At 42.5% G+C, this 25,473-nt stretch overlaps 1 protein-coding gene across 1 annotated transcript in view; it reads right to left on the bottom strand.

The window, feature by feature from the left end:
* The window catches only part of OXSR1 (oxidative stress responsive kinase 1), a 90,256-nt gene that overhangs the window by 25,069 nt on the left and 39,714 nt on the right, over positions 1–25,473 (bottom strand). The window contains exons 4-6 of the mRNA XM_039726442.1: positions 24,838–24,979; positions 9,486–9,541; positions 371–480 (exon numbers count right to left, since the gene is read on the bottom strand). Coding sequence (XP_039582376.1) covers positions 371–480; positions 9,486–9,541; positions 24,838–24,979 — 308 coding nt within the window. The remainder of the gene's footprint in view (positions 1–370; positions 481–9,485; positions 9,542–24,837; positions 24,980–25,473) is intronic.

Here is a 25,473-nt window from a genome sequence, read left to right as displayed (position 1 = left end):
CTTGTGTTTGCAGATGCAGAAGAGCACGTTACTGAGCTGTGTGTGACATATTTACCACAAAACTATTTATATTCTACCTCACATTCATGCAAAAGGGAGGGGCAGGTTAATCTTTTTTATGCAACAACTGAGCTGTCTCATCCTCACCTTAGGCAGGAGCCTGAAGAGAAGCAATGGGGCAAAAATCTACTGAACACTTAACATTCCCCAGTAAGAGCCTAGCTGCAATAGGCAGGTCAAAGAAAATCCTGTGTTTAAGAAAACTCTTCAGGATGTCAAATTATCGTCTTAGAAATAAACACAGTCATTGCTGATAACAGGGAATTCCAGGTGCAGATCAGCTCAGAGGACACTGGGAAAAACAATTCACCTGTTCCATAACTTCTGGTGCCATCCAGCAAGGTGTACCCACAAAGGTTTTCCTGACTTTATTCCTTGTAATGTCACCACCAGTGGCCAGGAACGCACTAACACCAAAGTCTGAAAAGAAAACAAAAGCAGAATTAATTAAGAACACATCCTGAGCAAACTGAAGGGCTGTCCCTTCCCTCCCCTCATATTCCCAGCCACCCAGACCATGCAGTCACGCATGAGGGGTTTCCTAATAAAGGAGGAATGATCAACAGTTAGCTAAGAGTGCTGGTACATGAACTGCCATTCAGCAGTTCACCATTCAATTCCTGGGGACAGCAGAGCTTTCAGCACTGGCTGGCAGAGAGGAAAATTCCACTTTCCATTACAGCCCACTGGTCACATTAGAGCCTGCCCACACTCCCCCAGCAGCCGTGCTGCTGTACAAACCTGCCCTGCCAGCCAGAGCTGTATTTACATTTGCATACACACATAACTGCACTGACCCTCAAGCAGCATCCCAAACATCCACAGCAATCAGGCTGGCTGCAGAAAAAGTCCCTTGAAAGCATTGAACTGTCCTAATTGAGGTATCAGCCCTTTATTCTGGATTTTTTTATTACCAGAACATGTTTTATTTGATAATCCTCAGTGCTTTAACAGGACAGAATGAAGATACTGAACGTGCCACAGACCAGCCTGAGCATCCCAGGGAAGCCTCACAGACACTGATTCACTCCCTGCACAGCATCAGCCCACCTGAAACACCTTTTACAAACCAGAATGCTCAAGCATGCCCTTTGTGCTCACTAGTAATTGCATTTCTTGGGAAAAATCACTCTTTAATGTGAAAACTACGCTGTAACCTCATGTTTTATGCAATTAAGAATGGCATGGAAAACAGAATCTGTTACCAGCAGCAGCATACAGGGATAGCAATAAAGTATGTTTGTTCAGAGAAGAGCATTACCAAAGATCTGGCAACCAAGTCATTCAAGAGATGATGGCACTTTGTTTGGAAGAAAAAAAAAAATCAAGTGACAGGGAAACTGTTAACAGTGAACTGCTCTAAACCACACTATTTATATATTGTTGAATTACAGGCCTGCAAAGGGCCTATAACTCAATATATAACTCAATTCCCCATGACTTTATCCACACACACCCACTTTTTTTTTTAAACACAGTACAAGCATCAAAACCTCAGATGCCATTTTTGAGATTGGTGACAGACTTGGAGAGCAAATCTCTGAAATTCTAGGGCTATTTAACATAAAACCAGAACGTTATTGATCACGACTGGTTTGAGAATTCTTGAAACTGTTGACAATGCAAAATGTAAAAGCCTTTGCCTCTGTGGGCAGAGGAGCCAGTGTTACTCCATGGCTTAAGGATCCTAAATTGGAGAATTAACTGCAACATAAGATCCCTCTTTACAATGTGTAAGTCATGGAATCCATATGAGGACTGTCCCAAGTTCTCTCTGCATCACACCAGCAGTGCAATGAGTCACTTCTCATTAGAATTTCAATATTTGAGAAACACCTCTGAAGTTATTACTCAGAAGATGCTGAAAGCTTCCAGCTCACTTCAGTTAGAGACTTCCAGGAGAGAAACTTAGTGCTCACTGAAGTACTAGACACGGGTAACTGCAAGGTGACATTAAATAAAGTTGCATAGAAATCACAGGGCTAAAATAAGCACTAACAAAAACCTATCATTAAATGGATTCAGCTCTTCCAGATGTGCTGACTCGTTCTTTTCCTGTTCCCAAAGGCATTTTGGCTTCCTGCTATGTTTGAAGTTTTATCACTCCTAGATGGATCACTGTCCCCATCAGTACTGCAATCTGAATCTTCTGGAAATCGACTTTTTGCAAAAGTGATTTTTGCTTTGAGATCTTCCATGTGAGTATCCACCATTTTTGCTTTTCTCAGAAACTGCAGGAGCTCCCTAAAAGATTCAGAGTAAAGTTGCCTTTCACTGCTCATTACAGGAAGTCTCCCAAGATCTATTGTTCTAAACACAAGAGCAATCAGAAGTTCTTTTAAATAAGATAATACTAACAGAAACTTGTCCAAGTGCCATCAGCATTTTATTGTGATGTGCTGTATTTGAACTTGCACATATTATCTTACCTCAAGTTTCCATGCAGTCATTTTGAGGGGAAAGGAAATGCCATTCAAAGCAAAAGCATTCCAGCAGTAAAAACACAAGTCCTTCACACAGTATTCACCACATCTCACATCAAACCCGGGTTTATAAATTCCAGATGGAAATCAGGCCCTTACATCTGCCATCTGAAGAAAGCTTAAATGGAATTAAAGTTTATTTCATTACATGGTTGATTTATTTAATGTTTTCCCAATTAATTTCCCTCATTTCCAGTGGGCTAAAACAGGCTCAAACAGCCTGTGCTACTCCCCTGTAAGGAATGACTTTGGGACCATCTTCTCAAATGTCATCTTACTAACTTTATCCAAGCCCCAGCCATTCAGATAAGAATATGCCTGCTCTCAGGAAATATCTGCAGAGCCATAAAACACAACTCCAACCACAAGTTCAGGTTAAATTCCTTCTGAGCAGTTGGGAGCTCAGTCTCTCTGCCCCCAAAAAGGTTAAAACAGAGCTAGGTTATTGCAAATGAATTGAACTCTAGAAAATGGGGAAACCCATGAAATTCAGGATAGCTCCAAAGTGTTTGCAGATTTGTACTCTTCCTTGGCAGCTCGTGGTTTACATTGGCTCACTACAGTGATAACTGGCAAGGACTGAATCACCAGAGAGAGGGAGGAATTGGAAACGCTTGGACTCAGTTTGCAATACCAGTAACCACCACTGCTGGGGATGCACCGACTGTCAGATATCCTAAAGGAGCCCAAAAACTGCAGCCTGCCAGCAAACTGATAGCAAACAGTCCCCAGGGTGTCTGGATGGAGGTGGTGGGATCCTTTTCTCATTTTTTTCCATTTTTCTGAAGCAATGTAGAAAAGATTCATCTGCTGGAGTTGTTTCAGTCAGTTAAACCAAAGATTGCTAAAAAAAAATACCCATGAAGATGTAGATCTGCAGACTTCTATATCAGCAAAACCAATCCAGAATGGGAATTCAATTTTGCTGATGTAGGCTCTGCATAAAATATGACCAATTTTGTCTCTTCCAGCAGAAACATGCTGCAAACCACATATCCTACAGGACACTCTATAGTGGCATTGAAGTTGCAGAGTAGTGTTTGAAAAGGCAAAAATTCCTGGTACTATGGTATCCAAATTATCAAACTTAAAAACTACTCTGGCCACTTAGGAAATGTAGAAGTTGAAAAGGAAGACCCAGTACAAACAACCCAGCAACATAAGAATGCTGTGGCAGGACCACATCACAACAGGCACCACTGCAGGTGGCTCTCAGGAAGATACATTTTTACAATATTCTAGATTGTTTCATCCAAATCTAAAAGTCAGCTGTTAAAAATGATCTCTCCTTGGTCCTCTCATATGTAACATTACCTTAATCCTAAAAAGGCCATGTCCCTGCTACTACATGTAGCTACCTACAAGCTACATAGAAGGAAGAATGAGCACTGAAAGCCAGGACTAAAACTTGCTGATATCAGAGGGGCTCCTACAGAGTTTGGTGTGCTTGAATCAGACCCTAAAGCACTTTTCAACTTCAACAGGGGCAGAAAAACAGAATAATTCAATCTTGACTTCAAAATCACTTTGAGTTGTCTTTAAACAAAAAGCATTTCAGAAGACAGCACTAGATGTTATTTTCACTGGTCACCTTCCTTCTTGTTCAGTTGTTCACCATCAGAAAATATCTGCAGTTCTACTTAGTGCTTTCCTGCAAACCTTAAAGCTTTTAGAGCACTGAAGATGAATGAACCTGGCAGCAAGAAGAGGAAGGCAGTGGTAAATAGCAATTTTGTGCTGAGAACGCAGCAGGTGGTAGGACACCAGATAAAAGGAAGATTAGTGGAGAACAAGAATCAAAGGCTTCTTTCCTTTTAAAGTCTAGATTGATGCACAGTGGTATTGAATCTGTAAATGCACACTTGTCCTCCTACTTCACAAAGTAACTCCAGGATGACAAATCCCAGGCTGGGTGACGCCACTCACTGCCCTCGGAGACGTTCACAAGTGGTTTCAACAATCAAACAGTGCAACATCTCTTCAGGAAACATAGATAGTACCAGTGACACAAAGAAGAAGTTATTTCACAACTCTCTGCTGCTGGAGAGGCCCTAGAAGTCTCCACCAATCATAGAGAAAAATATTTTTCGCCCTTTTTTTTGAAAGGTAGAAGAGGCTCCAAGGTATTCATAATACAACACAGGCTCCTTGAGCAAACCCTGCAATCAACACTCCCCTCCCAAGTAAGATTTGTGCCTTGCCCCTTGTTCAGGCAATTTAATCTCCCAAAGTTAGAGTTTCCTAAGGGAAAGTGGGGAATGACACTGCCTGCATCATAGCTCTATGTTTATGTAGAGCGCTATTTTAGTGCCATGAATTAAGAGCAGTCAGGAACACAGCGAACCGGTGACAAGCTGGCATGGATTTGTGGAAAGTTACACAAATTCAGTTACACAAGTTTTGCCTGGCCTTAACTATCCTCGTTTTATAAACAGATAAAGAGAGAGGGGTTAGGCAATTTGCCCAGGATCAATTAGCAAGTCCTGAACAACTTAGTGAAATCTCAATCTACTTCTTGGCTTGGCAACACGGCCTGCCCAGGCCACAGCTGACACTGCGGGCACCTCTCGGGAGCGCACGTTGAGAATTCTCTGGTTTTAAACCCTGAAGAGATCATGTTATTGTCTCAAATTCCACACATGGGCCTCTCAGCCTTCAGCAGACACTTGTATCATCACATTCAATCTCAGAGGGGTGGGTGACAGCTTTAATATCCCAGTGGATAAAATCAGAAGAAAACAAAGATATAGTCTGATTTCAGTCTCAGTAGGATGCTCACATCATGCCATGGCTGAAGCGTGGCTCATACTGAGCAAGTCTCATGCACCCTGGGAGAGTTTCTCCTCAACCTCTCCCATCCCTTCCTCATCTATCAAGATGTTCACTTCATTTCACAGTAATTTATAGGTCCTGCATAATTAAATAAACTGACAAATGCAAAACCTTGCTTACTGTGAGAAGCCATCTCCTGGTTCATACATCAATACTGATGCCGATGCAGTTTTATGTTGACAGAGTGTTTTTATCCATGCACTTTTAGACTCCAGGGAGCTGATAAATGCCAGAGCAAAGAGGTTTTATGCTCTGATTAAAAGAAATGAAGTAATTGCCATGGAGAGGCTGGAACACAAAAGAACGTGGCTATCTCCATTTACATTGCAACCACTGTCAGCACAGCCCAGAACAATAGTATCTGGGAAAGAGTCCTGCTCTCTCCAGAAGGCAGATTAATCCAGTGTGAAGGAGAACACTTCAAACTGAGAAAGTGACACCGTGAATTGTAACAGGCTCCAAAAACTTGGTGCCAAGCCACAAGCCCAAGTGCCCTTGGGGAAAAAAGGAGAAATGTTAAGATAGAAGCAAACTGCCTTATTTTAGGTCTCGCTGGTCAGCTGGATCTGTTAAAGGCAATTTTCTCCTTGGGTCAGTGGATGCACTTTTTGAAAGCCAAAGGAGAGACACAGTTAAAAATAGTCATGAGTAAAAACAAGGCTTAGGGAGGAGTTTCAAGCTGGGAATTTGTGCAAGCCATTAGAGGAATTTTTAGAATTCCCACTTCCAGCAGATACCCCCAAGCTCACAGATCTCTCCATCTCTTTACCTGCAGCGACCTCAACTCACAGTGCTCCCACAGGGGCTTTCCCCATATGCACATACACCAATCCAGGCTCACAGACAGAACTTGAGAAATGTCTGACACACCTTCATCAAGCTGCTCTTTCTGCTCAGCCTTAACAGAACTGCACAGCCCAAAATTCACAAAAGAATTGCTTTAATTTTCACTGGTTAGGACTGTGCAACACTGCAGCAAAATTACTGCCATGAATTCCACACAGTGAAAGTTTCAAGCAGTTAAATTCACTGACACGTTGTGGAGGTACAGTCCTGCAGTGAGGTTTCCACCACTCAACCTCAAATGCTTTTTTCCCCACAAAGGATTTCCAGATTGAGATGTACATTCCTCATTTACATTTAAGAATTACATTTCATCAGGGACAAGGAACAGGAATTGTGTCAAGCAGGAGGAAATGCACAGGAACACAAGGTCACAAAGGCCAAAGATTGAATAAGACCTTCTTAAAAACTGTTCACAGGCAGTTTGGATAGAGGAGTGCAGAAGGGAAGGAGTCATTATAAAAGAATGGAAGTCTTTCTTCCCTGCTACATGACTGAAATTTTTCATGTATACCAAACTAGCTCCTTGTAGGGAGGTGCCCCACTCACTCCAACCCTCAGGCTACATTCCACAGCTGATCAATCTTTTGTTTTTTATCTCGTGGTGTAACTTTCCAGAGAGACTTAAGAGCATTTGTTTCATGGGAATGAAGTGATGTCATGCAGCTCATAATTGAAGCAATCAACAGAATTATTCATAATATGCATTAATATTATTGTCAAAGGCAAGTGCTTTGATCTCACTGAAACAAATCTCGTTTTATTGGGATTGGTTTGCTTCCAGCATTTTTTCCTCCTCAAAAAATTCCCCAGAAATTCTGCTGCTTCGTCCCGGGTCAGGAGGCAAGGAAGCTTAAGTGTCAGAAATTCCCACAGAAACAAAATCTCATGTTATGACCACGTCAAGCTCTTCTCTATTATTCATTCATTTATTTTCATTTCTTTCAAGTCATCAGCTGCCTCCACAGAAACCGAAGTGCTTCCTGCCACTGCAGTGAACCCTCTGACCTTGGCTTAGTGGCCCTGCTGTGGCTGATGAAAGGTGGCAGGGTTGGTCCTTCTGCATGTTCAAAGAAAGAATTTGTGAAGAGGGAACTTTGCACATCTCCAAGTGCTGCTTTCACAGGATATGCAGAGAGATGAATTTCATCATTTAGGTGTTGCACACATAAACCACAAGCAGTTCAGTCTAGAGAACATGTATAATCACAGACAAAATAAATCCTCTGAAATGCACAGAGCTAAGACCAGTCAACCTTAAATCTATTTATCAACTGAAAATTGCTCAGCAGAAAAAATACACAAATACCTATTGCTAGTGAGCCTTGAAACAAAAAAGCCAAGCCCTGACAGCCTTGAGGAAGAGAAACACAAGCAGCTCTCTCTAGGCTGGCAGAAACACTCAGAGTTTCAGCTTTTGACAGCCTCTCCCAAAACAGTATGAAAAGCTCCATGCAATTGCAAATACAACATATTATATCTTGGTCCTATTATGGAAAAAACTGTAGGATTTCACTGTATTAAGTCTGCTCCTTTGAGCATTTTAGAAGCCACTCCCTACCTTCCATCAGCTGCCACATAACTGAATTATTTACATCTCATTAGAAATGTAACAGCAGGCATTAAGGGCACCAGGACACTTAAAAAAGAAAATAAAGACACTTCAGGTTTTTAAACAGGAATAGGTGTTATGTCCTGTAAAAGGGCTTATTGTCCTCTGCAAAGAGGAGAGCCACCTAGAAAAAACTGCATTGCAACATGTTCTACTTCCTGGTAGAAAATCTACACCTTTCATTCCAACATGCAAAGCCAAGCATAGATATTCCAAAGGAATAAACAATGCTACAGGCTCTTCTCCCTCACACAACTGTCCCTAAACTCCCACCACACTGGCCTGACCACTGCTGTGACTCTACCAGCAGGACAGGGCACTAAAGAAGAGACCTTGTCAGACACAGATATGGCTCTTCTCAATTAAATATGGGATTGAAAATGTTACACATGTACAGGGATGTTTGCCAAGCTGGCAGAAGGGGACAGAGCTCTGCTCCCCAACTACAGGTGGCACTAGGACTGGAAAGGTACCACAAGATCCACAGGAAGAACACAGTACTGAGGAAAGGAGAATTGGAGAAAAATTGTACTCAGGATAGGAAAACAGCACGCTGGGAAGAGAAGGAAAAACAAATATCACAGGTTCTAAATGTACTCTTCAAAAATCTTGGCTTACTTAATAGTCTGTAATAATAATAATAATAATCAAAAACACAGAATAGTTTGAGTTGGAAGGGACCTTTAATGGTCATCTTGTCCAACCCCCTGCTATGGGCAGGGACATCTTCAACCAGAACAGGTTGCTCAGAGCCCCATTCAATTTTGAATGTTTTCAGGGACAGGGCATAATTCTTGTCTTTTGAAAAGAAGAGTGAAGTCTGTAGGAACATGTATAAAATAAAATATCAGGGGAGAATCCGGGGCAAGACACTCCACACAGTACCCTTTTCCACAGTTCCCTTTTCCACATGGTCTGTCCCCACCCAGGACTGTTTCCAGCACAGTTCTGTTGCTGCAGCTCATGGCAGCAGTCACTGCAGCAGACATCTCCAGGCACATCTGTACAAGCTAAAGCAACTGTCTGAACAGTTTTGCTTTGCATGACTGCTCCCAAGACTTCCAGCTCACCCCAGTTTGGGCTGGGCCAGGGCAGCCACTTAAACACCCTCTCTGCCATCCAGAGCAACTGAAGCAGAGCAGGGAGCACCCACAGGAGCAGTTTTACCGGGTGATCTTTCCTTAAATGACTTTTATCAACAGATAAAAGATAGATCCATCAGTCCACTTCCTTCTGATGGATCTATCCACCCTTCACCAGAGACCTGTGGAAAACCACCTCATAGGTCAATGATAAATCAGGGAGGTCTGTGCACTCCACTTCCAAGCCTACAAACTTGCTGATGTAAAAACCTGACTAGCTTATGCCAAGAACTTTATCTGATCTATTGATTCTGAGGACTTCACAATCAAATGATTTGTATCTGATGATTGTCATTATTCCAAGTAATAGTATTTTAAGATAACAAGATGTAATAAACTCTGGGTTGGCTTTTTGTTTTGGTTCGTGGTTTGTTTATTGTTGGGGTTTTTTGTTTGTTTTATGAACTGTGAGGCTTTTAGAAGCTAACATTTTTATGCACGTTTCTCTCCTTGATCATTAAACTGTTTCTTTGGATATGTCTAAAGTTTACTCAAAGCTACCAGGGAAGTTACCTGCAATTTGCACTGAGCCATCTTCTCCAAGAAGAATATTTCCTGCTTTCACATCCCTGCAGAAAGATAAAGCAACAATAAGTGGAAGTCATTAAATCTTTACTTCAACCAACAAAAAGACATTAAAAGGTTATTATTTCTTATACTTTGTTTCTTATATTAGTATTTCTTGCCTCAAATCATGCAGAAATAAGGACTTAATTGTAACTTCAGCAGACAGGCACTAAATAGTATTTGTATGATTTATATTTTAGGTACTACACACAGAATAAAATTAAAACTTTGCAGAAGGTACCCTTAAAATGCAAGGAAAGTGGTTTGTCCCAGGTTCTTAGAGTTAGCTAATAAGGTGAAAAGTGAACCTAGCACTGGTCAGATACTCATGTATCTCTCCCCCTTTAGGGGGAGAGACTTCTCGAGACAGTGGGTTGTTCTGGTTCTCACTCAGCTCCTCATCTCACTGCTCTCCAGCCCTTCTTGTGTTTCCTCAGGAAATCAGTTTAGCCCCATTTTCACCCCCTGGTGAAAATCCAGAGAGCAGAAAAATGTTGCTTGCTTCTGGCTTGATGAGCTTGGTCAGTGAAAAAAAGTCTCCCTGTTATCTTTTTTTTTTTTCTTTTAATGAACAACCACACAAGAACATGCAGCATGTGCTATGAATGTCTTGTACTTTCCTCTTTCTAGCCAAAATCTCTTGTTTTCAGGTTAACAGCAACACTTCTCCATTCCTGAGGGGAACACTGCTTTTACTGCAAACACTTTGAAGTTTTTCAGTTGATTTTCACAGGCTGCTCCACATGCCAAGCCAAGAGAAGCACTTCACAGTTGACACCCCTGCTCATCAGCATGGCTGCTAAGCTTGCACTGCCCAGGAACCCATGTGGAATGGGAGCAAAAAGAGGAAAACAACCCCAAAACAAGCAGATTTTCCCTCCACTGCCTTTGGCAAATATTCCAAATCCTTTCACATACAGAAAGGAGTCCAAAGCTATTTTTTTCTCTTCTCCCTAGTGCATCATGAGAACAGAACTGGTGTGATGGCCTGGCCAAAGAGCCCCAGTCAGGCCCTGGAAATCTCCTCCTTCCTGGCTTTGCTATTCTGAAGAGCAGGCTGGGCCACTGCCAGTTACAGGCCAGGATAATTTTAAACACATCCTCTCCAGCACTAGCATTTCTCAGACTCTTCCCAATACCCAGTCTAGGACAGTGGCATGGCAAGGCTTTTCCCCAGCACACAGCAAAAAAAAAAACTGTCCACAAGACAGTACCAGTAAAGATGTACAGCAAACTGCAGCTGTACAGGGGGCAAAGCAAATTCTTATTTGCTTTAATAACAACAATGTGTGACATAATTTCAAAGTTTCATACAGATCTGATAGCCTCAAGAAGCTGACTTTCCCTTCCAGAAGCATGATTTTTGTTTTTTTCCTTCAACCAGCACCTGGTAGCCACTGCAGACAACACAGCATCAGCGGATGCTCTTAAATACATGAAGAAGAATAAATGCAGAATTAAGCAGGTGGCTGCACTATCCCCTTAGCATCCATTGGCCAAATCCAATATAATTTGTGCTGTTGAGCTAATTGCCATGAGAGACACAAACCTGACTGAGCCCTGCACTCCCACAAACTGCTCATGGTCCATAAAAAGGAGGAATGAAAAAGCTCCCTGCCAATATTTAAGTAGAAGATGCCTTTGGGATCCAGCCCCAGAGCACAGGGAGCCACGAGAGCACAGCACTGAAGTCTGCTGTGTTCTAGGTGAGGAGCTGGCTCACACGGTGTGAAATGTGCTTGGCACAGGCACAGCCACCTCCAGGAATCCCCCTGCACACCAGCACTAATTCACAGGGAACACAGGGTGTTCAGGAAACTCTCCAATCCTACTGGAAATGTTTACCCACAGCTGATTCTCCTGTGACAGCCAGGATGCACGAGGCCCTGCCAGTTCCAGGTCATGGGGAAAGGAATAGGATGCATGAGGTTGCCTGTTGAAGTTATTAATTCTCTTACTGGAGTAAGAGTAATTTCCTCTTCCATCTGCAGTCCAAGGCAGCCCAGGATGCTGGAGCATTTCCCCAGCAAGCTGGGCCATGCAGTATTGTGCAGCCTTTCCAAACTTCCCCTCTGGCAGAGCTGCACACGTGGCTCACCAAGCCCCCACAACAGACCACACTCAGCCATGAAGGAAGTGCCAGGGAAGATTTTAAACAAAACTAAGGATGACATCTCAACCATCACACACTTCACAACCCAAAACAACTCGGGCAGGTTTCACTGGCATAGCACCAGCAGCCAGAAACCAACAGGCATTCCCTATCACCAAACCATCCCACCACAGCAGAGAAGCTGGAGAGTCTTGGAATGAATGCAAGAAGTAGCAAAACAAGCACTCAGATTGAATCCCATAGAAAAAATAAGCCCAAGGACTCCAGGCCCTTAACTGCCTCAAATCAAGGGGCTTGCTTTCTTTTTAACTTCAGCTTGGAATAATTAAAACTTACATATTTTCTCATTGGAAACAAAAGTCAGTAAACATGATGGTTAAAGCTGGTTCAAAAAATTAAAACAAGTCATGGCCACAATATGAAATCCAGAAGGCCAAAACAGCCACTGCCAAATATCCAAGTCAAACTACAGAACTACCATTTCATGTGGCACTTCCTCACAGTGACCAACCCTCTGCAAAGGCCATCACTCACCCCAGCCTGGCACACTCCACCCCAGAGCAGCAAAACTGATGGGGCAGGAAGATGTTTGGGGAGTCACTGTTTCCACTGAGGAGTCACTGTTCCATAGAAGCAATTTCCAGCTTTCCCATTCCCTACCCACTGTAACAGCACTGCAACAGCATCAGGTGAACACAGAGCAGCCTTAACACTGGGTGAGCACTCACCCCTTCCTTTTAGCATACACTGGTGCAGCAGCAGCACCTTTGAAGCAGGTTCTCCTCTAAAATAATATTTAAAATTAAGTGCATTTGAAGCAGTGGGGCAAGGGAAAGACGATCAGTGCTTTCCTGTTTATTTTCATCAGGAGATGCTTATAAATTTGTGAGCTGAATGGCGAGAAGTTTGTTACTCCAGGATATAGTTATTGCCAAGTGTAACAATTTGAAGGCACTTCCCATTAATGTGGTAATGACCATATCCTGGGCTGATACACTGGGAATAAATTGTGTGCCTCTGGCATAATTGCTATAGTGGAAACAGGAAGCAGCTTTAGCGTAAACAATAATTATATCACATTTTAAATGAAGCTACAGAAGGCTAGAATAAACTTTCTTGTCAATAGCTTAACAAATGCTACAGCACTTCTGGACACTCCTGCTCCACAGCTGTCATCTTTCTCTCTTCTAAAGCCTTCAAGAGCCTTTCCACAAAATAAGGACTATGTTTTCATTTACCTTGTACTTCACAACCAGAGTGGTTTGGACTCATTCCAGGGCAGAGCTGGATTCTCCACATCAGCCTTGAAAGGTTTCAGAGCAGGGCAGAAACCCTTCTTCATCTGCATTCCAAACTGGTTTAGCTTCCCAGTTTGACCAGACAAGAGTTACATCACGTTATTGCCTCCAGGATGGGGCTGGGCCCCAGGCATGAGGTGCTGTATGAACAAATCTCATCCCAACAACAAAACTAGGGCCAAGCTCCAGCTACAGGAGATTTGGGAGCACAGGAAGGCAATGAGATGATGCTCCCCAGTTTTAAGTGCCTTGTAACCACATTGCCTTCAATTAATTTTTCAGTGGGGCTCAGGGAAACTACATGAACTGTGTCCTGGTGGCTCATTACCACAATAAAGAGTCCTTAAAATCCTGCTAAATGCTCAGATCCACTCTCATCTGCAGCCCTCAATCCTTGGCCTAACCCCACAGTGGTTGTTACAGACACTGCAACCACAACAGAAAGGACCTGAGCAAAGAATGCCATCCCCAGGAGCTCTGCAGCCCAGCAGAGAGAAGAAAACTGTCACAGGAGAGGGGAAACAGATAAGCCCTGTTTACTCTGCCTCTGTTTCCAACCTGCTGGCATGTGCCTTTAGAACACAAAGCTGGCTGTAAGCACAGCCGTGAGTCATTTGCCCATTAGATGCAATTTACATCAACTGCAACAATAAATTTTCATGGACTGAACTCTATAGTGCATAATTTGGCACGAGGAAGGAGTGGTTGGCCCTGCCAAGTTTCATTTAAAGAAAGAGAAGGTGCAAGATACAACAATTACTATTTTCTTTTAATGGTAATGAATAACTCAAAATATTTATGCTGAATGCAACCAATTGCTGGAGTTGACATTGCTCTGAGTAACTTGTGAAATAATTCCAGGACAATATCTCTACATACAGTTAAATGTGAGGCAATCTGTGACATTTTACACCAAACGAATGCTATCGTCCCTCCACCATCAAACATTCCCCTCTCTTCAATATGCTGTTACCTGTGTCACCTCATCCCTTTGCCTTATAAACCAAGATATAAAAAGCTGGTGACTGGCAAGAGCTTTACCATTTAGAGCTGCAAAATGTAAACTAGGCTTGCAGCATGCAGGCAGATCAGTATTTTTACCCCCTCAAATGTCAGCACGGTCAGTACAGCATAGGAGAAGGCATTCAAGGCAATTGTACTGGAATTGAGCATGTCCCTGTTCCAGCTCAGAAAAGCTGTGTGCACTAACATTTTCATGCCACAGCATTGCACCTGAAGTCCCAAACTCTTGGGTGAGGTGCAATCCCTGCCTGTTACAGCGCTGTGCTGAACTGCAGAGCCAGACTCTGAAACATCTCCCAGAGCTTGAAGGTTTTCCAATGGCAGAGAGCTGGCAGAGCAGCTTCCATACTCCCTGCTGAGCCCAGCATAAGAGGAGGGAAGAGAGGGCCAAGTCCACAGCTTGCTTCATCCCTGCTCATCCACAGCCCTCTCAGCAGGTCCTCGTGGCCACTGGCAGCCGGGCCCAGCGGCAGCAGCCAGGCTGCCATAAATTCCAGCAGGGGACCAGCCCTGTGACATGCTTTATTGCCCAGGATCAGGCAAGCACAGCAACTGCAGCTTCCCTCTTCTCTGAGCTGCTCTGTCAGCTGCTGGGCTGTGGCAAAAGACCACGGCCCCCACACAGGAGCTGAGCCAGCAGCACAAGGCAACTCATAATTAACTCCAAAACTCAAAACGGTGGAAGCATTTTTGAAGCTACACCTTCATGGGGGCTACATAGGTGGGAATAATTAAAGGCCTTTGAATTATCATTTTTAATGACTGGAGAAACTTAGATGAATAATCCAATGTTACCAGGAACTTTAAAACTTTTTTTCCTTTTTTAAGCAGTCTGAAGCAAAGCTTTGAAAGGCAGAAGTGACTGACAAACTGTGGCTTTGCAAGCAGAGCCACGTGAAGACAAAGCCCACTGGAATGGACTGTCAGCTTCCATCACAGAGAGCTTTAAGAGTACAGCAAGTACTTGTTTTCTCCCTACCCTACCCATAAGATCCAGACAGATCACTCTGACTGCAGTGAAGACCTCTTGGGAGAGATAACTCCATCCTGTCACCTGGAACAGGCAAACAGAAACCCCAGTAAGGGTTGCGTGAGAAATTAAATCTCCTTTTTCACTTCATTGTAAAAAATAAAATATCTATCAGAGGTTCCACAATGCACTTACTAGGTACAACCCCTCTTGATTTTCTGACCTCCAGTGCTGCAGAAGTGGATTAAGTAGAGGGTTTGGGGCACAAGAAACCATGACTCAAATTTGATTTCTTTTAGGTCAAGTCGCTCTGGCAGCTCAGACAAGGAACGACTCACTAAGGAAAGCTGCAGGAGATCTGCCTGAAATTCACTGTCATCTTGCTTGTCTGAATAGCTCCAGGGTCTGGGAAGATGCTGAGGCAGTACAGAAAGAGTTGCAGACCTTGGGCTATCTTGGTGTAAGCCTCCATTATGAAGTGAGACAGGCAGCAGTGTGTCACATCCCTCACTGTGTCCCTGTCTGTCACCCAGCCACCGTTATCGCAGCGCCTGCAATTTTCCTTTATCTCAGCAAATTATGTCCAGCTCACACTTCTCATTCCTGTGCCAACTTTGTCTCTGATGGTTCGGTGCTCTCATTAATTCCTTCTCTTCCCACGTGGTTCAAGCCTAACAGAGGATTAAAGGGAGGTGCAGTTCAAGGACAGATCCTGCCTGCCTTGGACTCCATCTCCCATCCACAGCCAAGCCTCCAGCCCAGCAGCAGCGCTCAAGGAACCTTAAGTGCACATCAGTGTGGGGCAAGTTGCTCCAGCTAAATCCAAACCCTTAAAAAGCAGTTTTCAGACACATCAGCTCCTTTAACCAGAAAACAGTGCTGCAAGCACTGGACCCAGGCCTGCCTCCCAATGTTGAGATGATCTAACCATACCAGTACTCACAGTCCCACTTCCTCCTCCTGCAAATGAGGCCTTTGCTTCACACATTCGCCCCAAAGCACATCACTGCTGTGACATCAGCTCGTGGCAAGGAGGATTTGCCAAACAGCCCACGCTTCTAACAACCTCCAGCAGTTACTGCAAGAGAGAAGCTCCATCTCCAACTTCACACACCACTTTTAAAGTTCCCCCTATACTGTCAGAAGTTTAGTTTTTTCTCTTGTATAAGGAAAGGACTCTGCCCAGCAAGCTTTAAAATCAAGATCTCTTATGTTGAACAGCAGCTAAAAACGCAGCAGGATTTTTTCCACAAATGCATTTATTCAGTCTGCCCATTTCATGATCCTGCTCCCTAAGGACTGCAGTGGGGACAGGGCACAAAGACCCTTTAACACCTACTGCATGAAAAGCAACACACAGAGTGAGCTGTGGAGTCACAAGGTCTCTTCCTACCCCTGGAGGTCCAGACATTTTTGGGACACCCTGCCTTAGTCATGGGTAACAGAGGGAAATTGTCAAGTTATAACATGGTCTTATTTCAGTATTTCATGTCAAATTGTTTCATGTGGAAGGAGGTGGGTTTGCTTCACGTGGCAGTGACATCACCATGCTGCAGTATTTCCTGCAGTCAGAATATGTTCCTAATGCATTCAGAAATAGGAATTTCCAAAAAATCACCACATGTACATCACCCTAGTTTGAGTACAAGCTGCATCAGGCAGCAGAAGGAACAGGAATGTCAGTGATTCACACATCTTCCTGCTACGATGGAAAAATGAAAGGCATTCTGGCAAATACAGAACCAATTTGGATCAATTAGGTCACAAAAAAATTGACTATGGGGAGCTGAGAAAGGTCTCCATTTCCCAAAGGCAATCAGCATCCTGTTCTGGAGAAGCAGTGAGTCTATCTCTATGCACACAAGGTCCAAGGCATTCCCCATGCAGCCAAGAGCTGTCCCTATCTCCAAAGCCACCCACAGCTCCTGCTCAGCCATGTCTGCGACATGACACAACAGGAGAAAGCAAAACAGCCAGGGCTAACAAGAAACCTGTCAAAAAGACCTCCTTCTCCAAAATCTGTAAGAAGTTTTAAGCATGACCAGCTTAGGAAGGAAGACCTCTGTTTCATTCAATTATAAAAAAGCAGTTATAAAATCAGGTATGTGTACAATGGAAACTGTATTTTCCATTGTACAGAACAGTCCTGAAGATTGTACTGAAGTCCTCACTGCACTCCCCATCTCACTTTGTGATGCTTTCCAGGCTTCCATGAAGGGATAGATTTCTCTGTGGCAGTTCTTTGTTCCTTGTCCTAAATGTGTGTGGATTTTGTCTAACTTTTGTTTTTGAAAGTATTCACTTTACTTTTTAATATCAAAGTTTTATTAGAAATCTGCAAGGCAAGATATAATTCAATTTAGTAAACATGAAAAAATAATTTCTGATTCAGCCTTGCTAAATTTGTGTGGTAACATATTAAACACACAAACATTTTTCAAGTGGCCCTTTTCTCCTGCTTTAGCATAAGACACAAATGAAAAGACTGCAGTGCTCTCAATAAATGTTTAAAGCACCTCTACATATTCAGCTTTTAGGATCTATGAAGGCCAGAAATTCTGGTGCACCAAACCAGGGAACAATTTCCAAAGCCATCTTTTTGAAGTGAGTTCTATTCAAGTAATGTATCATCACAGTAGAACAGATGAACAAGACAATTTAAACAATTACTTTGCTGCTGGAGAGATGCTGCAAGAGCCTGCACTGGGTGACCGAGTGTCAGCAATCTACACCAGATAAAGGCAGTGACATGAGAAGGATGTCACAAACAGGGTTGTACACGTGTGAATGGCACTGGGTTTCTTCAGAGTAAAAGCTGAGAGTCTGTTACATTTTCACTTGATACCTTTAATGCTGTAGACAGTGAATGATTATTCCCCCTGGAAACAAAGCAAATTCAAATACTCCTGACAATTTGAGAATTGCTAGAAACCACCACTAGTTGAGAGTACAACTCAGTCTGGATCACTGACCAAAACCTGTCACTGCTGTAGAACCTTTAGGAGATCACCCAAACCAAAACAGCCAGGGCTAACAAGAAACCTGTCAAAAAGACCTCCTTCTCCAAAATCTGTAAGAAGTTTTAAGCATGACCAGCTTAGGAAGGAAGACCTCTGTTTCATTCAATTATAAAAAAGCAGTTATAAAATCAGGTATGTGTACAATGGAAACTGTATTTTCCATTGTACAGAACAGTCCTGAAGATTGTACTGAAGTCCTCACTGCACTCCCCATCTCACTTTGTGATGCTTTCCAGGCTTCCATGAAGTTCTTTGGCAGTTCTTTGTTCCTTGTCCTAAATGTGTGTGGATTTTGTCTAACTTTTGTTTTTGAAAGTATTCACTTTACTTTTTAATATCAAAGTTTTATTAGAAATCTGCAAGGCAAGATATAATTCAATTTAGTAAACATGAAAAAATAATTTCTGATTCAGCCTTGCTAAATTTGTGTGGTAACATATTAAACACACAAACATTTTTCAAGTGGCCCTTTTCTCCTGCTTTAGCATAAGACACAAATGAAAAGACTGCAGTGCTCTCAATAAATGTTTAAAGCACCTCTACATATTCAGCTTTTAGGATCTATGAAGGCCAGAAATTCTGGTGCACCAAACCAGGGAACAATTTCCAAAGCCATCTTTTTGAAGTGAGTTCTATTCAAGTAATGTATCATCACAGTAGAACAGATGAACAAGACAATTTAAACAATTACTTTGCTGCTGGAGAGATGCTGCAAGAGCCTGCACTGGGTGACCGAGTGTCAGCAATCTACACCAGATAAAGGCAGTGACATGAGAAGGATGTCACAAACAGGGTTGTACACGTGTGAATGGCACTGGGTTTCTTCAGAGTAAAAGCTGAGAGTCTGTTACATTTTCACTTGATACCTTTAATGCTGTAGACAGTGAATGATTATTCCCCCAGGAAACAAAGCAAATTCAAATACTCCTGACAATTTGAGAATTGCTAGAAACCACCACTAGTTGAGAGTACAACTCAGTCTGGATCACTGACCAAAACCTGTCACTGCTGTAGAACCTTTAGGAGATCACCCAACCTCTATTTTCCCACTCTTAACCATATTTTTCCTGCTTCTCATCTCCACGTAGCAAAGCAGAGCCAAAAACCTAAAAACTCCTCTCTCTTTTATAAAAGGCCAAAGTCATTCTACCAAACAGTTGGGTTTTCCTTTGGACTAAACCAAAGTTACTTTGAGTAACTGCAGGGCATCCAGTGACAAAGCTCAGAGGCAGCTCCTGGGTGTGAGGGAAATGACAGGAGGACAAACACCTGTCTGCAGCAGCCACACCTCCAGGCATCACCCTGGAGCCCACCTGCACCCCTGTACTGCAGGGAGTTCCCAAGAGTTGGGGCATCACCTGGAGCTGCTGCAGGGCCCCAGCACCCCTGTGATTTCTGCAGCAATGATATTTTATCATCATTTGAAATCCCTTGTCTTTAGATTTCAGAGTAAAGACTGTCTTTATTCACTTGGAGGAAAACTGTCTCCACAGGAGTTATTGTTTCTGGCTGTTTGAAATCCCTTGTCTTTAGATTCAGAGCAAAGACTGGCTTTATTCACTTGGAGGAAAACTGTCTCCACAGGAGTTATTGTTTCTGGCTGTCTGCAGATTTGGGATTACATCTGGTTTGTATTATCTCTCTGTAACCACAGGGAATTTATTTTTTTTTAAACAATGAATTTCTGGATGATGCAGTGGAAGAAACAGCCACCAGGAAAGCATGCTGGTTTGCCAAACCACCACAATACAAGACAGTCTGACTGTACAGAGACTGGGGGTGCAGTGGTCCTTGGGCCCTTGACACTGCACAGCAAGGTTTATTTGGGGAACAAAACACCCAGTACAACCTAGAGCAGCCTCTTCTCCTCCTTCCTACTAAGACACACAAGATAACATTTCTATTCTTCTGGCTTCTGAATTGTTTACAAATTAAAGCTCTAGAATTTGTATTAACTACCACTTCTAAAGTTTATTTCTACCTGTCCCATACTGTACGTGAGAAGAGACCAATGTCCACCTCTCTGAATAAAAAATTGCACTTCCCACAGCTAAGCAATAGCCAACTTTCAAATTCCTGGTGTCCTGACTGAAAATCAAACTGGCAAGTAGAGGTGGAAAGGTTCTGCATCCTGTTATCCATTCCTCAATCCTCCCCTACTGAAGTTCACTTCCAAACACACTCCTCAAAGCAAGACCACAGCACTGCAGAGAGGAGGGATTGAAGTTCTCCCAGAGTATTCTACAGAAACATAAAAGCACACTATTTCAGAGGCATACTGGAATCCAGTTTAACCACAATACCTGCCAGCATGGCTATCAATGCATTAATCAGCTACATGAAAATTAAACTTGAATCCTGTAGGACAGCCAAGTTCTGCCAAAATACATCCATCAGCTCCTTCAACTTAAATCAAAAACTTGCTACTAGAGGTGAGCTCCTGCAAAATCCCACATGCAAGTATTGGTGATGTGTGTGTGCAGATAGATAGAGGCCCATTTTTCAGAAGTTATTTACTCTTAGTATGGGTAAAGAGGCAAAGAATTAAACTTTGATTCCCTGTCAAAACCATCCTAAGGTCAAAAAAAAAAAAAAAGTTAACCTATCTGGCATAAAAACACAGCAAGAATATTGTTTCCAGGGTCTCTTCAAAGGCACATTCAAACAGCTGTCCCAGCACCCTGCTGCCCACATTCTGATTTTGAAAAGACACCAAAAACGCCCCAAACATTTTGTATGGCAGCACAGGCTGATCTAATTCAGCACATAAAACATGTTGCTGCTCCTCTCACTCTGTAAGAAGTAGAGCAGCAAACAAACTAATAGCTGGATTGCTGCCATGCCAATAGTTCAAGTGCATGCAACTCTAAGCCACTTCCCAGGATTTTTTTTTGTTTTTACAAAAAAAAAAACCAAAATGGACAGTATCACATTTATTGTGCTGCAATAGGAGAATCTGGTTATATTTAAGCAGTGGGTTTTTTTTGTTTTTACAAAAAAAAAAAAAAAAACCAAAATGGACAGTATCACATTTATTGTGCTGCAATAGGAGAATCTGGTTATATTTAAGCAGTGTATTATTTCACCTGGACTAACTAAAATATTCAGTTACACAACAGCTAATCATGAACAGAAGATAAGCTCAGAGATAAAAATAGGGAGAAAGACAGAGAGACCTTGTAACAGTTAATCAGCATGATTCATTTGTCAGCCCGCCATACGCAGCACCACCTGAAAAAGAAAGCCTTGAAGTTCCCTCCAATAAATCTTTTTAAGCAATAAAACCTCTTGGGTTGACTTTGCTTTAGTTTTATTTCTAAGTCATTCATCAAACTCCTGCTAATCCCCAAGTACACAGAGGAATCAGAGTCTAAATGGGGAAGAGGTACAACATACCCTGAGTGTCACCCAGCCCAGATTAGCCTGGCAACGACCCCTGACAGCACGTCAGTCTTGTGTGACTTCCATGAAGAAATGTGCCCGAGCAGATTCCTGCAGGACAGCTTCACCCCAGGGCTTCCGAGTCTGGCCCTCTGTCCCCAGAGCTCTGGCTGCTGCCCAGGTACTTAACTCACTGAACAGATCACTGGGATTTCAAATCCTCCTTGGGATCACCGCGCTACGCAGGAAACCACAGCAGGGACAGGAGCAGCTGGCACGGGAGAGGAGGACAGGGACAGGCACAGGGAGCTGCCAACGCCCAGATAAGGCTGGCACTGGTGATTTTGGAGGAGGATGGGGACCATTTGTAATCAATTGTTGCTGTGGTACAGAGTGTTCATGAAATTAAAACTGATTTTGTCTTCTCCTTTGTCTTTGCCATAAGGCCTCAGACACTTCCCATCAGCCCTTGCAAGATGAAAGCAAAAAAAACCCATCACTTTGGGCAATGTGGGAGACTTCAGCATTTATTCCTGAACAATGGTGTCTATTCAAGTTTCAGACTTGCTCTGGCTGTTAATTAGGAAAGTAAACAAGAAAGAAATTATAATTTAAGCCTTCACTAGATATTTGGCTTTCTAATCTCCTCTAGAGAATACTGTCAAACTCCTCTCCTGTCCAAAGCAGGGATTTGCACTTCCACACCAAGACAGCTTCCCAAACCTTAACTGGAAGTGGCATTAAGTTCAAGGCAGGCGTAGGCAGAGCAAGACTCAGCAGCAGCAAAATTTCATTAAGCCATTTTTTTCATGTGTTAACTTCATTTACCCATTTAAGATTATGCATAATTTAGAAGTATTGAGCAGCTTCACTGACAGAAATATGTTCTCTGATCTCACTGGTGATTTACAGCCCCACTTCTGGTCTACAATGCCCACAAAATTACATTTGGGACCCAATATTCAGCGTTTGGGCTGTGCCACTGGCCTGCCTGTCCAACTTCAGATGTGCTAATTACAGTCATTCACTCATACTGTGGCTCTAATTTTATCAAGTTGTTTTCTCCAAGGCATAATACAAGCAGAGTTTGGATATTTAGGGTAACCAGCTGAACATTTTTTTTCTGCTGGATGGCTGCTTGCTTTGGGCTGGCTGTTCCAGGTCTTAACTAAAGCCCTTCAATTTTGACCCTTCACAGCTGATCCTGCTCTGGCCTGAAGCTCACCCCAAGTACAGCTGCCCCACACTACAGATACAATATCTGCAGTTCAGCCACACTTGATGTGCTTTCTTTTAGAGCCAGATACTTTAAGCTGACCCAGGGGACCAAAGTTCAGTTATTTTAAACACTTCCTCTGAGAGCATCTCAGGCATGGCTGCAAGATTTCCACCTGCCTTTCCCATCAGGCATGACCAGTATTATGACCCCTAGCATTAAGCAAAATGGGAAAGCCATACAGATATTCCTACAGATGAGGAAAGGTCCCAGCTGCACTACAACTTTAAACTGTGTTTTCCTCAGCAGCACACACACATCTGGATAAAATGGAACACAGCATGATGAACTCCGTTAAGGAAACGTGTTTCATCCCTCAAAGGCATGGCAGCTTGCCTTCTGCCAACAGCCAAAACAGCTTTGCATCACAGGTAGGAAACCACACAACTTTCCTTCTGTATCCCACTTCTCCCCATTTCCCAGACCACTGTGCCCAGCACAATCCTTTCCTATGATAAAATATTACACAATTTTTAGAGCAGCCCCAAATATAGGGATGAAACACATGCAAAGGGGCTGATGCAGAGCCACAACCTTAAGCTGCAGCAATGACACAGCTCTGATTTCTATGCTGAAGTTTGGGCAAAATGCTTTGATGAGCAGGATGAGAATGGTCACAGCAGGTTTGCTCCAGTTCACTTCCAAATGATTCAATATGAATCATATTTTCTTCAGACCAGCAGTTTGAATTTTGTGAACATGGTATTTTTGCTGAGTGCAGTAAAAAAAAAAACCCCACACCACACACACACATTTATTATCTCTAATCTTCACCACATTTACTAGTTTTGCTTTTCCACTCCAGCCAGCCAAATGGAGAACCACCTCTCTTCAATACATGAAACATTATGCAGTATCTTCCAAGAAACTGAGATTTTACAGGTTTCTGCTGCTTTAACATATATATTTCAATTTCATTAGACCAGAAGATAACTAAATCAGCCAAGCAAAGCTACTGCAGGTCACAGATGAACACAGTTCTGCCAATTATTTATGGCAAAGTGAAAACTTACTGCCATGTAATTGGCAAGTAAGTTGGTTTATTACTTTACTCTAAATTCCCAGAGCTGCCTCAAGTCTTATCTCAAAAAACAAAGTTAAGCAACCAGCAATGAAATCAAAACTGTCTCCAATGAAGACAATGATTCTTGTTAAATCAGAATTTTAGTTGAGATTGGAAACTGAAATTTGAGACTTCTTTCAGGGAGAAGAATTCCACCTGAATCATTTCCAACTGTTTCTTTCCTTTGAATCCAAAATAACCTACAAAAGCCAGTCAGTTTGATTGAAACTATGAATACTTCTTGTATTTTCTAATTAAAGCAACATTTTGACAAAAAAATTACCTCTTCTTGTGCAGCTATAAGAGGACAGAAACTCACTCCAGCACAGCAGCAGCAATGCTTATAATGGCATTGTACCAGAAGAGAGCCAAGCTCACAAAATTCCCAAGAAAGAAGAGGCTGTTCCAGTAGCAGTCTGTGGCTGGGATTGTGTATATTACCCACAAGCAGTATATTCTATTTTCAGCACATATTTAGGCTTGCAAATCTCAGTCTTTTTAACGCAGAACAGATCAACTTAGCATCTTCTCCTACTGAACTACACCACACCTCGACACCAGGAGAGAGGAAAATGTGATTTAAAAACACATCCCAGACAAACACCAGCACAGAAACCCATGAATTTCAGTGGTCTGTCAAATCACAGGCCATTATTTAACTGGGTTTTGCCTACAGAAGAAGTTTTTCCATTATTTTTATTTCCTTTTCTTTTAATGAAATTACTCAAATTGAAATTTCATTATGTTGATCTTGCAGTTAATCAAAGAAAAAAAATCAGAGCTGGACGGACTTTTTATTAAATTGCTCAACTCTGCCTACGCAGTGCTCTTGGTAATTTGTAGCTCTGCAAGAAACAAAACCAGTGGAAGTTTTCCAGCTTTCCATCAACTACACTTTGCAGCTGAATGTTGACATTTAAAAAGAGATTCCCTATATTAGAACTTTCAACACCCCAAAATTTACCTAAATTTGGCCCAGTCATTGAACAGAGACATAGTATATAGAATACAAACATTTGAATTCTGCATTTTAATAAAGTTCCCACCTTTACTTTCCTCTCTTTATGCCCTCAGTAAGTTATGGGATGAGACTCTGTGCTCAGATACTCTGTCATAAAATGTTACTGAAACAAAGTGAGAAAAACATAAAATACCTGTGGATTTGCCCGTTTTTATGCAGGTAGTCCAGTCCCTCCAGCACCTCCTTAAGGATTGTGGCTATACAAGCTTCATCCAGGACACCAGTCTTGTGTTCTCCTTTGGCCACAATGTGCTTGATAATATCCAAAACAGAGCCTAGAGAAGAGGTAAACATCTTAGCTTAAACCAGAAGAACTGATTCACAGTTAAGTGTAATTTATTATCATTTAATATACAAGAAATTCACTGATGATGGTCAGGATCAGAGTCAGAAGATTAAGCTTTTGCTGCAGGAAAGCAGAGACAAAAATGCACCTCTGGGGGCACAGCCTCAAGGGGGGCTGTAAAACCCCCCGTGAACACAACTGAGAAGTAATTTGAACAAGCCAAAATGTAAAATGTCACACACAGGACACTTGGAGGGTTTTTAAGTAGATACTGATGCTACAGCTGGCTTAGTGCTGAGTACTGGAGAAGCTGAAGGGAGAAATGGAAAAAGCAGGGGGCTGCCAAGACTCAAGCTGAAGGCAACAAGCTTGATAAAATTAGGCACTCTTTTTCAGCCCTTACAAATTCTGTGCAGAGGAATATCAGGAAAAATCTCATCTGTTAAGGGCTGGTACAACCCTAACAGGAAAAAAAAGTGGAAA

The sequence above is a fragment of the Passer montanus genome, unplaced genomic scaffold (genome assembly GCF_014805655.1).
Source record: "Passer montanus isolate IOZ18808 unplaced genomic scaffold, ASM1480565v1 scaffold59, whole genome shotgun sequence".
In the NCBI taxonomy this organism is placed as follows: domain Eukaryota; kingdom Metazoa; phylum Chordata; class Aves; order Passeriformes; family Passeridae; genus Passer; species Passer montanus.
The sequence above is the reverse complement of the archived record's forward strand: the minus strand, read 5'-3'. Positions and strand labels throughout refer to the sequence as shown.